The 15,612-nt window shown below is 43.5% G+C and overlaps 1 protein-coding gene across 1 annotated transcript in view; it reads left to right on the top strand.

Annotated features, from left to right (window-relative positions):
• Positions 1–15,612, top strand: part of UPRT (uracil phosphoribosyltransferase homolog) — a 38,694-nt gene that overhangs the window by 19,212 nt on the left and 3,870 nt on the right. The window contains exons 2-4 of the mRNA XM_051968424.1: positions 8,946–8,988; positions 11,714–11,783; positions 13,932–13,994. Coding sequence (XP_051824384.1) covers positions 8,946–8,988; positions 11,714–11,783; positions 13,932–13,994 — 176 coding nt within the window. The remainder of the gene's footprint in view (positions 1–8,945; positions 8,989–11,713; positions 11,784–13,931; positions 13,995–15,612) is intronic.

Here is a 15,612-nt window from a genome sequence, read left to right on the forward strand (position 1 = left end):
AAAATTCAAATGGAAAAAGACTTGAAATTTAATAGGGATAAATGTAATGGTATCTGATTTGGATCAGGGCCCAAGGCTGTTAAGAGTCCTGACTTTGGCATCCTCTGTGGGAGCTTTTCTTCACTCCCATCTCTGGGTCAGCTATGAACTTGATCAGGAGGCTCCCAATCCTTGATCCAAGTCATTGAGAAAATGCTTGGTCCTTTGTTAAATAGTCCAGGGCAAGCATAGGTTCCTGGAACATTCTGTTAGAGACCTTTCAGGTTAACATTGAGCTACTGATGATGACTCTTTGGGTGCAGTCTTTCAGCCAAGTCCCAAATCACCAAATTCTCCCCTTGTCTAGTGTCCATCATTCAGAATCTGAAGCCCAGTCCCTTAGTTGGACCTTGGAAGGGTGCTTGCCCAGCTTATACTATCACTGGGATCTCTGTGATGTCATACAGGTTTTGGAAATACAGTATAGTGTAGATATTGCCTGGGCAGACTTGATTGAAATCAATTTGATTTAATTTACTCTCTTCAGGCCTTGATTTCATCAGTCTTTAATCAGTTTCCACAAAGGAACATTTTTGCTTGCCATAGCTTAATATGTCCTCTTCATTGCTTAGATATGATCAGCTTACACCTGAGAGGAATCACTAATGCTTCATTTGGCCCTGGCACAGAACATGCCTTGGTCGCACTGCTGGCATTTACCACGTGTGCCAGTCATGTCCCTAGGTAGAACAAGATCATTAGGATGTTCCCACAGGGCCTGCCGCAGTCAGCCTTTTCCTTCCTCCCCCACTTCTCAAATCACTCAAGACTGTGTTTAAAAGTTTGGCCCTGTGAAGACTAATGGGAAATTCTGCTTCACAAGTGTCTCTTGATTTTACCGCCTTTTGTGGGACATTAGTGATCAGTCTTCTGGAGAGCTGGGTTCCAGTCCCTCAAGTCACATAAGCTCCCCGGCCCTTGACCCTAGTTTCCATTACTGTCAGGTGAGGGTGTCGGAGTAGCTGTTAGCCTCTGAGGTCCCTTCTAGTTACGGCTTTTTTCCTGGTTTGTTACCTCCTCGAAGGTAGGGAATGTGGTCCCCAGCACAATATGGTGACCACAATAGACAACTCTGTGAATACTGGTCGAAGGAACAACCTTAGCAGAGGACCATCTACTCCTCAGCAGATTTCTTTTAACTTCTAAGGAGAAGTAGAAAGAGATGTAGACCCTAACCCTATAAACTTTGAGGTCATAGGGGTCTTGGGGAGCTTATCTTTCATCTCCTAGGCTCAGGTTCTTCTGGCTATCTGCTTCCTTCTTGAGAATCCAAACTCCTTGGGGCCAGGGACCATGTTTTTGCTTAATAAATGCCTGTTAAAGCAACTGCTTTCTAGAGGAGGTCTGGGTCCTTAGAATCTACCTTGGAATTGTAACAAGAACATCTCAGCTTCTTTCATGAGCCTTCTAGGCCTGTGCCTTTCTTAGTCCTCTGTGCCTCCTTCTTTTAAAATGCTTTTTGATGCTATTTTTTTTTTTCTGTTTACATCATAATCGCTTCCCTTTGATTCTTATGTGGCAAATCCACCTTGGCTATATTCTTAGCTTCTTCCAAATCCTTGGGTGTGAGATGGTACTTGATTTCTGTTTATTAGTGAGGGATTGAGGGGAATGGTGGTGAAAGCACTGTAATTGGAGGCCAGAGAGACCTGGGTTCAAATTGCAACTTTGTCACGGCTAGCTATGTGACAGCAGGCAACTCACCTCTCTCAGCCTATTTCCTCATTTGTAAAATGGAGATTAGAATTTGTCACTGTAATATGGAAATATATCTAAAATGATTGTGCATGTATAACTATATAATGATACATATGTATAAAATGATAAAATGGTCTTTCTTTTGGGCCTTGTTCTTCTGGACTCTGCTGCATTTGATGTTGTTGCCCACCCTCCTGGATATTCTCTCCTTTTTGGGTTTTGGGGACACTTCTTTCCTGGTTCTCCTACCTGTTGGCCCTTTCCTTCTCAGGATCTTTAGCTGGTTCATCTTTGACATCATGCCCCCTGCTGGTGTTCTCCTGTGTTGTGTCCAAGGCCTTATATCTCATTTCTCTCTGTGATTTTATCAACTTCCTTTGAGTTTAACCCTTACCTCTCTACAGATGACTCCCCAGATCTATAGGAATAATTCTAGTTTCTCCATCAAGTTTTAGTTGCACATTACTCCATGCCCATTGCTCATTTCCAACGGGATGTCCTAGAGATATTTCAGGCTTATAATGTTCCAAACAGAACCTGTTAAGATTCTCCCCAAACCCTTCCCTCTTCCATACTCATGTATTTCTCTTGAAAGCACCACCATCCTTGAAGTGTTTCAAGTCCCTGATCTCGGTGTTATTCTTGACTCCTCACTTTTCTCCCCACATTTTAGTTTTCTCGGCACATTTTCCATTTGATTCCTTCTCTCTGCTCACACATCTGCCTTAGTTCATGTGCTCATCACTGTCGCCCAAGTTATTGCAGTAGTCTTTCCATTGGTCTTTATGATGCAAGTCTCTCACAACTTCCAGTCCATCCTATGCACTGCTGACCATTTGACTCCTCTATTCAGAAAGTTCCCTCCTGCCTCTAGATCAAGATACCCTGCTTTAAGCCCTTTACAACTTGATCCCAAGAGAGCTTTCCAGCCTCACTGGATGTTCCTTCCCTTCTAGCTCCATGTGATCGAGTCAAAAAGATTTTCTTTTGATTCCTCCATCTTGTATCTCTGAACCTTTCCTTTGGCCTTCCCCCTGCTCCCAATGTGGAATGTATGCCCTTCTTACTCATTTCATAGGATTGTTCATGAATGTTAATTAAATATTAAATCAGGTTTGAAATATTTATAAAGTTTTTAGCACAGTGCTTGGCACATAGTAAATTAATTAACAAATGCTCTTTCCCTTTTTCTCCCCCTTCCTATAAAATAATGACGATTAGGATGCTAGTTAGCATTTCAAGGATACTTTAAAGTTTTGCAAAATATTTTTACATACATCATCTCATTTGGTTCTCATAGCAACCCTGTGATTAGGTGCCATTATTTTCTGCATTTTATAGATGGAAAAACTGAGGCAGAGAGGTAAAGTGACTTGCCCAGGATCACACAGCTAGTAAATGTCTGTGGCAGGATTTGAACTTAGATATCTTGACTGCAGGCTTTTTTGCTTTACCATTTTAAAGTGTAGCTCAAGCCCCACCTTCTGCAGGAAGCCTTTTATGTAATTTTCAGCTGCTAGTGCCCTCTCTTCCAAATGGTCTTGTAATTAACTAGGTATTTATTTATATTTGTATTTGTATTTATTTATATTTATTCTGTATATACTTGCATATGTCCTTATTGTCCCCCCGATTATAAAGTAAGCTCTTTTTTGATAGGAATTGTTTCATTGCTTGTATGTGTGCCTCCAGATCCTAGCACAGTTGCCTGGTATATAGTAGGTACTTAATAAGTACTACTGCAATCTAACCTAAGATCCTTTTGCCTTTGTTGGCTGCTATATCACACGGCCGACTGTTATTGGACTTGTAGTCCATTGAAACATCTAGATCTTTTTTAATGGCCTGCTGTCTAATTGGGCCTTTCCTGTCTTAGACTTGGGAAGCTGATTTTTCTTTGGATCCCCAAGTGTTAGAGTCTACTTTTATCCCTATTAAAATTCAGCTAATTTGATTCTCAAGTTTGTCAGATTCTTTTTGGCCTCGTGACTGTGCCGTACAGGGTGTCCAACTTTGTGTTAATCAGCATATATTGAAGTTGTCATCTCTGCCTTTATCCAAGGCAGTGATAGAGCCAAGCAGTGATTCCTGAGGTACTCCGCTGGAGATCTCCTGCTATGAGGACTTGGGATCATTAATAACTATTCTTTAAGTCTGACCAGCTCTGAATATACCTAATTTGATTCTTTTCTCATCCACATCTCTCCCATCTTTTCCACAAAAATCACATGAGATATTTTACCATATGCTTTGCTAAAACCTAAGGATCAACTGTCTATTTAGTGACCCTGTCAGAGAAGGACCGAAGGTTAGTTTGTCATGACCAGTCTTTGATGAAGCCAAGCTGTGCTTTGCTGTCATTGTGTATCGAGGGAGAACTGCTTCCTCTCCTTATTATTTGTCCTCTATTCCTTTAATAACACGTTCTAAAATTTAGCCAGAAATGAAATTTGGACTCTCTGGCCTTGGAGTTCATTCAGATTGAATTGTTCTAGTCTCTTTTTGGAAAACGTTCTTCAGTCCTGTTGTGTTTTGTAAAGTGAGGTTTGTCAATTAGGTGATGGGTCAGTGGATGCCCAAACTAGAACCCGGAGGTATCTTTGGGATCATCTAGGTCTGCCTCATTTTACAGAGTAGGGAACTCTCCCTGCAACAGTGGACTCCAATAATTCTCTTGTCCCTTTTCTGGATTAGTAATGAAGGGCTCAGAGCCCTCATTTCATATGCAAATCCTTATACTCAAGCGTGTTATCTCTGGAGACATGAGTCCACATGGGAGCAGAAACGGACCATTGTTTTGCTAAATGGGATTTTTCTGTGCATACTCTGAGCATCAATAATTTTTGGCTATTGTAGTTTTCTTTCACCTTCCAAACCAATAGAAGGCCCTCTGGGAGTCCTTAAGATTGGGACCCTTAAAGTAGTCCCTGGTCAGTTGTAACTTAGCAGAGAAAATTGGTCTGCTCTCTAAAAAAAGTTTTTCTCAACTTTTCCATGGTATTTTCAATTTAAAATTTTTATTTGAAGTTCCAAATTCTCCCCCTCTACCCCTTACTTCACCCGTCAAGAAGGCAAGAAATATGATACTCATATCTATGAAGTCATTTCATATCATTTTCAGTGACGAGAGGAAAAATTTCAAGAACAAAACTTAAAGATGCCAATGCATTAAAAAAATCCAATTAAAATATTGAGTCTAATAAAAATCTACTATATGAGGTTTGAGTAAATGCTTTAGAAGGCCTGGTATTATTTGCTTTGGTATTTCAAGATCTTAGTAATCCTCCTGCATTTTAGCTCTCTGAATTCTTTATGATGTGCATCTATTTTAATAGTAAATCTAAGGCTATAAGAATCTTAACAGCTCTCTTCAGAGTTTTGAATGTTCAATCAGGGTTCCTTTTTGAGAAGGGGGAGAGGCCAATTTACCAACTCAGGGAGCCCCAAATCTGACATCGGCTTAGCGCTGGGACTCGGGAATAGCCAAAGAAATGTGATGTGCCCGCGTCGCCAAATGGCTGCCGTTCTACATACTGCCTGCATGTGGGACTCCGGGAATTAGAGGCAAATGGAGTATTTTCAGTGTGGCTGCTGTGCCTTCATCAATCAGGATGTACAATTGAAAGGGCAGTCGGCTTAAAGTTTAATTTGATTTCCATGCTATGAATTATGAGTGTCTGGATGTTCTTGTCTGTTTAAATATTAGGCAATATTGAAATGGTTTTGAGCATTCTGGGTGTGTATCTTGCTTTGCACTGGATGTTCTCTGGATTGCCTTTCAAATAGAAGATGATTAAAATGTCTTTTCAAAGCTTTATTCCCAGTAGGAGAAATGCAGTTTAGTGGTTCCAAGGCAAAAAGGAATCGAGTTAAGCTTTTCCTCCAAGGTTCTGTGGCTAATGAGGCCTAGGGTTAGTTTTCATAAAAGCGTCTCCATTAATAGAAGATCCATACCCCAGACAAGCTCAGAACCGGGCAAATAGAAGGTAAACATTTGTTGATTGATCAGTCAGACAAATATGTGTCTCTCCTTGGCTTAACAGAATGTCAGCCTTAGCAATACTGCTATGAATGTAAATGTAGGCACTGAAGGTGACTGTGGATTTAAAAAAATGTAATCAACTTATTGTCTTCTATCTATATTTGAATTCCGAAATTGATTTAAACTGAAATGGAGCTGATCTGGAAAGCAGCAGGGGATAGGCTAGTGAGGACCGTTTGAAGTAGGCCGCCCTACTGCAGCTGCCTCTGGATTTCAAAAGCTCGGTGATTTCATCTGCATGGGCGACACAGAGCAGGCTCTTCATGCCTTTGTCAATGGTTTCATGCATTGCTGTGGCCAAAGAATCCCATACCCATTGGCCTATCTTCTGGTGATTAACCTCTCTGGACTTGCTTCTGAAATGACAGAGGCTGCCTGTGGCACCTGAATCCGTGTCTGCCCCATGGTCTCTCGGGCTCAGGAGGATCTGACCCAGCCTCCTGAGAAGTCAAGGTCCCCACCAAGAGGCCCTCGGCAGATGTGCAATAAAATACTTGTTGATTGACCCTTATGTTTATGGAGTTTGCATCAGGAACGGCACTGCTATGGATTTTAGTAGACATTGGTCATTACTGTGGGTTTTAAAAACTGTAATCACCTTGTAGCCTAGCTATATGTTAATTTCTAAATTGATTGAAAGTGAAGAGCATAGATTTGAAGTCTGGAGAGCAGCAGGGGATAGGCTAGTAATTACTTGAATTACCAGTGATTATTTGAAGTAATGCCTACTTGCTACAGTGCAAATATGCCTTCTTGGAGGCTCTGTCGGGGACAGAAAGACAGTAAGATTTTCCTGAGCTATGTGCATTCTACTCCCAGAATGGGAGTGCATGCATGTGCATACATATGTGCATGTGTGCATGTGTATGTGTGTGTGTGCGTGTGTGTGTAGGGTGGTTGGGTTGTTTTTATTTGGAAGACTGGAAAAAAAAGGTTCGATCCTTGCAAGCGCAATGAAGCTGCTACCTCCCAGTAAAGCAAAGAGAAAAAGGCCTTGCATTTAATTTTCAATTGCAAAACAAAAGACTTATGAGTTTTTGGTCACTCAGCAGAGTGGGGGAACATTGAACTAGAGAAGAGAGAAATATTTAAATAGATGGATCAGGATATAGTTGTTGTCCGTACATTCTGTGTTTCTTTGAGAAAATGATAAAAATCATTTTTTGAAGACTGCATTGGTCTAGTCGGGGCTCTATTAATGAGAATTCTTCCCTAAAAGCTAGTCTAGGCCCCAGCACATAAACCAAGGGTGCTACAAGTTCAATTTGTATTCCACTGCCCTTTTCCTTTCTTAACAGGGATGTTGTAGAGTCAGATTATAGAAATGAAAGGCAGCAAGGTTTAGTGTGGCTGTGAAAAGTCAGTACTTGATGGAGGCCCGGATTCCGGGGTACATGTGTGTGTGCATGTGAGCTGAGCCCCCTAGGGGAAGAAATTGGAGCTTGAGTAGGAATATATGGCCTGTATTCTTAGAAGTTGATTATTCTATCATAGTTGATATTGTAGACGACTTACCTAGACAGTTTTGTTCAGTGTGATTAGGAAATTAGTGAGAGATGTTGGTGCTTATGCTGTCTGCCTCTAATGATATGAAATAAGAAATTATTGTGGGTATCCTTCCTGATGTAGATGCTTTCCCCCTACCCTCAGGCAAAGGCTCCCCTTGGTGACAAGCAACCTCTTTCTATCCAGCCTGAGCATTTCCACTGACTGAGGTTTTGACTGAGAATCCAGACTCATCTGCACACTGTTATGAGGCATCAGAAGAGGGCTTTGATGGAGGAAAAAGACAGGAGTTATATATTTTTTAAAAGTTACCTATTACAATACATTCTCTTTTCTTTTTTTTTTTTTTTTTAGATCAGATGTAGGCTTAATACATGACACTTGTCAGATATAAAGGGGATTCTTGTTCAGGTTGTGTGGTTAAGGGGACAGGGTTTCTGAGATTTTAACAGGTTCTGTAATTCCTCTCATTTGCTTCTGAATATCCTTGACTTTGCCTTGGAAGTGAATGATACTGCCCTTCCCTTCTCTTGGTCCAGTGTTTCTGAAGTCCATCAATATGTTTTGAGTTCCAAAGCATCCTGGGGCCAGATTTGCAGGGCTAGAGTGGCCCTGCAATGGCATTGCATGCTTGTTCAGTGTTGTAACAAGTTTTTCCCAGTGAGAGAAAGTGAAGGTGGTTTCTATAGCTGGCTGCAGATAAATGGTGTGCTGGAGTAATGTGTGCTTGACATATGTCCTTTTGGGCATCTTGGGCTGTGTGTTTTGGGACTCCTACAGACAGGATGGATGGGGGGGGGGTTATAAATACACAGAATGTAAATGTATTCCAAGTGTCAGTCATAGCATGGTTGTTTCTATGAGAGAAGGCAGTTTGGTGGAGGGGTGGGGGCTCCAGCCACAGATATTGAGAGCAAGTTTAGGCTCATAGCAACGACACGGCCTTTCATTTGAGGTTGGGCAGTGCCCAAGCTGAAACTCTGGTTTAAACAGTGGGAGCACAAATCTCAATTTCATTGTGGGTAGGCACTGTAGGGTCAGAAAGGATGGATGCATATGGGGAGAAAAGCAGAGAAAGAATAAAATGTCTTATGAAATGAGGGCTTGGTTTTGAAGAAAGGCATAAGGGGCTCTCACTAGCTTGAGAAAGAGAGCTTAGCTTTGGAGTTAAAGGCTCTTTAAAGGTATAAGCAAAAGGAGGGCTTGATTTATCTCTTGGTACAGGCTTTTAGGAAAGACTAAGAATGGAGGGAGGAACCTAGGGGGAAAATTCTGGTTTTATTTGGATAGTTTTCTTAGGCACTTTGTGTTCTGCATAGATTTAATGATGCCCTTTGATCTTAGGCAGCCTTTTCTACTAAGATATGGGGACTCAAATTCCTGATTGCTTTGGGCATGCTGGACAAGCATTTTTCAGTGCCATTTATTCAATAAAAATGGTTTCTCTGGTTTCTGGTAAACATCTGCACATTTCACATAAGAGATTTTAGCTGGGTGTGTGTGCATGTGAGAGCGAGAGAGAGAGAGAGAGAGAGAGAGAGAGAAGGGAGGAGGAGGAGAGACAGAACAGATGTTTCAATCAGTGTTGTTACTATATGTATAAATTAATATTTTGCCCTAAAGTTGTCATTCAGACTAAAATTGTTCTACTCTCTTTTAGGACAGCCAGTCGAGGGGACTTCATGTTTTCTGCGGACCGTTTGGTAGGTAGAGGGTGCCTGTTTCCATTTTCTTACTGTGCCTCAGTGACTCTTGCTAAGTGCTACCCAAGGGTAAAAGGGAGGAATTGCCAGGCAGTTGCCATCCCGGTGAGCTTTTATGGTTGGAATAAAACTTGACTTTTACCCCCTTTCATCCTAAAGTCCTTCATGTGAACTCATTTTCTTTAGCATTGAGATCCTACTGCCTCTCAGGTAGGTGTGCTCTACCCCCTCAATCTCCCCTTTCTCAGTTTGAGTTCTTGGGGCTGGGCTGACTGTGAGTACCATGTACATAGGAATTCAAAGGAGGATCTAGGGTAGCCAAGAAAGGAACTAGCCAGGCCCCAAGGACTAAGACCTTTGTTGAAAAGAGAAAGGGGCGGGGGGGGGGGGCGGGGAGGGCATTGATCAGTAGTGAGAAAGGGCTTTACTTCTGTCTGCGGCTTGTCTTGTCTGTTATGTTTTGGGGAGGCACTTGGGGTTAAGTGACTTGGCCAGGGTCACACAGCTAGTGAGTATCTGAGGCCAGATTTGAACTTGGGTTCCCCTGACTACAAGACCAATGCTCTGTCATCTAGGTTTCTCAGGGATATGTTGAATAATAGGTTGAGATGCTTTCCTAGTACCATCCTTCCAACAGGGACTTGTTTCTCTTCAATGGTTTTGCCTACAAATCCTAACCCGGCCTAATAACTCTAGTCTTGTGTGCAGGAGTGTTTGTTAGGCAACAGCCTTTTGCCTTCCTGTGGCCGGATTTAAAGTTTTGGATTTCTGTTGGATTGAGAAAAACAAGCGTGTTGTTCAATGCTAGACTCCGTCAGCAAGCATTTGTTAGGTGCATGAGGAGGTGGGGGCAGGGCGCACTGCCAGGGCCTTCTGCCAAAGATGCTTCTTGGATGCCAGGACAAGGATGCTGGTGTTGGAGTAAGAACAGCAGAAACTCACTGGATTTTAGCCTCTTAGCTTTAGCCAAATAATGAGGAGAAAACTAATTTTGTTTAAATAATCATAGACCCTGTCCTCTCTTGAGGTGTTATTCATTCTACTTGAGTTTTCCTCGAGGCTAAAAGAGTACAGCTGACTTTTTTGCCTTTGGTGTTGGAGGACCTGGCTTGATATCTTCACCGCCATTTATTGTGGGACCCTTGGCAAGCTGGTCTGTGGGCCTCAGTTTCTTCATGTGTGAAATGAGGTCTTGATCACCCTAGACTTAAAGGTAAAAATTGCTTGGGCCCACAGGGGCCATACCAAGCCCCACTGTTTGCAGTTAATGTCAGTAGTTTCTCTGCGCTGACAGAAATCGGCTCAACTACCTTCCTTTTTATACCTTGTACCTAGAGGGACTGGGTACAGGATGCTGTTAAGAAGGATGGAGGAGAAACCAAGTGTACCCTAAATGAGAAGAGAGGACTCTTCTCACTTACCTTTGCTTTTCTTCAAGTCTCTTCCCTTGGAAAGGCCAGATCACCCTCATTGGGAAATAGCTCCTGGGAAAGCTTTTGCGGGAGCCAGGGTCCCGGGGCACAATGGCTCCAATGTTGACTGGTCTTGGGAAAGTGGCCCTTGTTCCTAGTGTCAAGAAATTCAGCCAGCTACTTGATCAACGAGAGCCCCTGCTAGCAAACTCTCTGGCCATGGTGGGCTCTGTTACCCTCTCCGGTAACTGATCCCATCACATCTTAGGCTCTTGGCTCCCATCTGACTAGGATCCTCTACAATTTGTTTGTTCCTGGCTGAGGTGGAGGATGGGCGGTGCTGAGTGATGGGATGGACTCAGGAAGCACCTTTATCTTCAGGTAGAACAGCAGGGAACCCTGGGCTCCTCAAAGAAAAGAATCCTGGCTTTTCCTTGTAATTTACTCTTATGAAACGGACATTTTCATTGAAAGTGGTGGCTGGAACCCGTGACTTACAGAGGTCCAGGGATTCTGGGACTTTTGCCTAGTGACTGAGGCTGACAAAGGGACCCCCACCACTTAGCGTTAATCCTTCGTTGATTTGGGATAATGGAGCCCAAGCCCAGGTCTGTCTCTGCTTTTTCTTTTTCAATCAGTAATGTCATATTGATTGCAGAAAATGAGCAGTGCAGACTCTGGCTGGTTTTTCTTGCCACAAGGTCCCTTTGGGTCGCAGCTGATCCCCTTTGTGAATTTTCTTCCACATCGCCTAGAATAGTCACGGGGCAGCCTGTTGGGGTAGAATTGCTTTGATCCTCTGTTTACGTGAACTGTTTTTTTTTTTTTCCCTACTCAAGTAAAAGGGGGAGAGAGGAAGAAAAAAGAAGAGACAAAGAGAAAGGAGAAAGAAAAGGAGTGGAGAGGAGAGAGACAGATTGTTTGAAATATCATAGCTGCCATAAAGATTGCTTCATCAAAGGCAGCACAGTGTACCACCAGATTTGGGGCCAGAGGACCTGGGTTCAAATCTTGCCTCTGTATCAGCATGGGCAAGTTAGCTTCTTCTCAGTAAAATGGAGGGGAGGGGATGATGGGCTGAGCTGAGCTCTGAGATTTTTTGCATCTCTATTATTCTGTGCTTTTAGGATGGGTGTGGATCAGTGCCATGGAAGACCCTCTTTCTCCTGCATCCCTTGCAAATGCTCTTGTGTCCTATAGACAGTGCTGAGTTGCTGCATGACATTCAGTCCATGAGACTAATACACTAAAGGCTGGGATGTAGTAGGTGCTAATTCACTAAATCTCCCATAATTCTTCTTTTTGCTGTATAGATCAGATTGGTTGTAGAAGAGGGATTGAATCAGCTGCCATATAAGGAGTGTACTGTGACCACTCCAACAGGTAAGCAGAACAGTACTTACCAAGCTCTTGGAAAGTTTGTGGGGGAAACAATAGTGTGCCAAGCTGGGGGGCCTGGGAAAGGAAGCAGCCGGAAAGAAATCAATGTGCACGATGAGGCGTCTCTCTGGAGCTCTCTGGTGGTAGCGTCTTAATGAACTCTGTGAGACATTTAGCGCCATGACTTTTTCTTAATGGTTTGCTTGTCGATCCAAGTTAAAGGTTAATAAATAGCCTTTGCTAGGCAGGTGTTGTCTCCCTGATGGCCTGTGCACCTTGGTGGAGAAGCTACCGGCTGGTAAATGGGACAGCCTGGCTCAGCATTATAGAAGAATGATAATTAAACAAAACAATGGCGGTTGAGAGAGCTGAAAAGATGCAGTTTGGGGCTCTAGGCAGTTCTGGATGTTGCTTACCCTGGCTTACCTTGTAAAGGGTAGGCATTGAGCCCCCAAGATCCCTCAGACCATTAAAGTGCTCTGCACACCTTCAGAGCCCGCATAAATGCTACTCATTAGTGTGCTGGTTGACCTTGGAGATGGGTGTGGGGGCAGCGTCGGGCACTGGCCTGGCAATCAGAGCTTTCCATGCTGGGGCTGCTATTGGCTCTGAAGCCTAGAGAAGAGGCTTGGAATACTCTTGCTACCACATTCCTGAGTGTGGCTGAAGGAGGTTAAATGTAATATGGAAATAGTGAATAAAATCTTTAGATTCAGTAAAACACAGGTAATATTCATTTGGGGTTCTCTAAGTCATTGTGCAGCTGCAGGGATCCTTCCATATGGTTAAGTGGCCCAGTTTCTATTGAGGTTTGACATCCCCAGTGGGAGCCATGTTTGTCACTTATTCTTTCTGAGCCTCGGTTTCCTTTTCTTGTCAGACAGAGTTGTGGTCACTGTGTGGCAGGGTTGTGATGATATAAATGAGATTGGTGTGTGGGATGCTTTGTGACCCGATAGAGAATTCTGTGTAGAGAGGCAGCTTGGTATGTATGGGGGATGTCTGCCATGGCAGGCAGCTGATCCTCTTAGAATGCTGGTCTCCTATCAGTTTAGCTCATCTGTGAAGTGGGCCTTCACAGGCTGTTGTGACAATATTTTGTGACTCTTCAAGTACTTTCACCAACAGCAACCTCGACTCTGTCCAAGGCTGTGAGGGCCACAAAGGGAGATCAGTGATTGAGTTGGCCTGTCCTCTTTTGGACGGGGTCATTGGGTTTGTGTTCAGGGCACCAAAGGGAGCTGTCTGAGTGAGCCTGCTGCTGTCATTCACTTCAAGGAAGGGGGGAAGAAACTGGAAATTGGGCCTTCTAAGAGGCCAGTCACAATGCCATCCAACTCGGTCTATTGCCTTTTTCAGGGCATTAAAAATTAAAATTTTTTAAATTCAGGAATTAAGTGGCTTTCCACTTAATTCACTTTGGGAGAAAATGGGCTTTCTCCTCACATTCTAATATTGATAATGGACCTTTCTGTAGTGCTTTAAAGTTGGCAAAGCTCATGATTTGAGCCTTAACACAGGCTTTAGGAAATCAGAATTATGAGTATTATTATTCCCATTTATAGTTGAGAAAACAGAAGCTCTCAGAAGTTGTGACTTGCTCACACAGCAAGAGGTGGGATTTGAACTCAGTTTGTCCAAGTCCCAAGTCTAGCCTCTTCACTATGAGAAGAATTCCTCCCTTTTTTGCTGAACTCCCTGAGATTTCTTGTGGAGGGTTTGAAGACATTCCTCTAAAGAGCCCTGTTATTTTCATTGCTTCATGTAAAAGTGTTACAATAAGCAGCCTTTAGTACTTGAACTACTCCAGGGTGGATGCTGCCCTTGTGGGGCACAGATAGATTCCCTAGCCCAGTCATGACCTCCAGTTGGGCTGAAGCCATCCCGCAGCCCAGATCCTGGTCCAGGCAGCCAGGGCCTTCTGTAAAGCTGCTGGAGATCCCAGGGTGGAAAAGAGGTCTTGTGTGTTCTTCTCTCATCTAACAGATGTTGATTAAACACCTTCTTTGGGCAGAGGGTGATGCTCATGTGCTGGGATTGTGTTTGGAGAGGGCGGGTGCTCATCCTTTGCCCTAAACCATCGAAGTATCTGCTTCAACAGTAAAGATAACATTCTCCTCCCCCCACCCCCACCCCTTTCTTCTGTGACAGGATATAAGTATGAAGGAGTGAAATTTGAGAAGGGAAACTGTGGGGTCAGCATCATGAGAAGCGGTAAGTCTGTCTGTGGTTTGGCTCCTCGACCCCCGGGGGTCCTGTTTGTCTGCTGTAATTGCCGCCTATCTAAACTGCTGCTTTCTCTCTGCTGCCTTTCTCTCCTCTTCTCCTGGTGCCTCTGCAGTCCCGGCCGGCGTGCTGTCGAGCTTGGCTAATTTTAGAGGCAGTCTCCTCCCCAGGGGCCTGTCTGCATGTGCAAGGTTGCATTAAAAAAGGAGCAGGATAGGAGGATGCTGGGGCGAGGGCTGTGGTGGCGTGGAGATAGTGATGGAGGGAGATGGTGCAGAACTCAGCACCAGCCTAGGGGAAGTGAAGCCCCTTTGTTTTATTGTAGACAACGGCCGTACTGGCTAACTTGTTGGGTCTTTTTCAGCATTGAACGATTCAGTGTGAGTTACCGTGTAGGCAAAAGTATTTCTTGGCAATAACTATATCGCCCCTTGCTGGGCTTGGTGATGTATTTGGATGGATGTGCTCCCCCCAGAGCTGGTGGTGAAGCCCTGTGCCTTGTGGTTAGCACATAGAGCTATGATCTTGCTCTTCTCTCTTAGCAGGCTGGACGCTGGGGAGAAACCCTGAGCGCTCATGGATTTTGGGAAATTTCCCCTATGGTTTTTATTAACAAGGAAAGGGCTAGAGGACATCTGAGCAGTTTTCACAAAAATAGGTGTTCTAAGCAGGAGATAATGGACAGAAAGCACTTTCCAGATCTTAGTGGTATAAATGCCAGGCATTGGTTGTTAGTTGGCCCCTAGTTCCCAGGCCTCTGGCCTGCTGATGTTTATTCTCTGAACCTTCTACTAACTTTCTTCTGAGCTCAAGCAGCATTTATAGAGTAATACAGGGGTATGCTTGTAAATGTTTGACAACTAGGTTTATTTAGTGGTTGGGGGTGGGAATGTACACACACACACACACACACACACACACACACACACACGCTTTTAAGTGAAATTCACATTGTTGCCATTTTCTTAAATCTAAGCAATCAAGAAAATAATAAACCAAGTCCTGATTTGTAGTGATTGCTGATTTCTGAGGTGTCATTACTCACTGAAAATTTACCACTCAGCCCTCACCCTGGTTCTAAGTAGCTGTCCCATGGATAAGCCTGGTCTTTTTTTTTTTTTTTTTTAAGCCTAGTCTTGATAAGTGAAAATGGCACTTACGTGTTGACTTTGTTCAACCTTCTTTCAGTTGGTGAGGTATTTGAGGAAGGCTTTTCAGTTCTGAGGTTGTTCATTCAGCAAACATTCTGGGCCCATCATGAAGAATTTTGGGCAGGGGCTGGGTTGTAGATGAGCATTCTGTAGTTGGTTTCTTGCCTCCTTGATCTCTGATTACTACATTTTATGACTTCGGGCTCCCTGGCTAAAGTGAAGGTCATCAATGGCTGCTCCTTCTTCAGAGTGGGCTGGCAGAGCCTCTTGGGCACTATGTTAATTCGTTGCTGCACCAAGTCACACATTTGGTCTTGATGACACCATGTTCTAAGTGCCAATCATCTTTGGTTTTTAACGCCCATTTCCTTCCCAAGAATTTTTCATTCTTAACCTGAAGGAAAAGGACATTGTTACCTAGATGAAATGCCAAATCTTGAGGAATTTAAGCATCT

The sequence above is a fragment of the Antechinus flavipes genome, chromosome X, assembly GCF_016432865.1.
Source record: "Antechinus flavipes isolate AdamAnt ecotype Samford, QLD, Australia chromosome X, AdamAnt_v2, whole genome shotgun sequence".
Classification (NCBI taxonomy): Eukaryota; Metazoa; Chordata; class Mammalia; order Dasyuromorphia; family Dasyuridae; genus Antechinus; species Antechinus flavipes.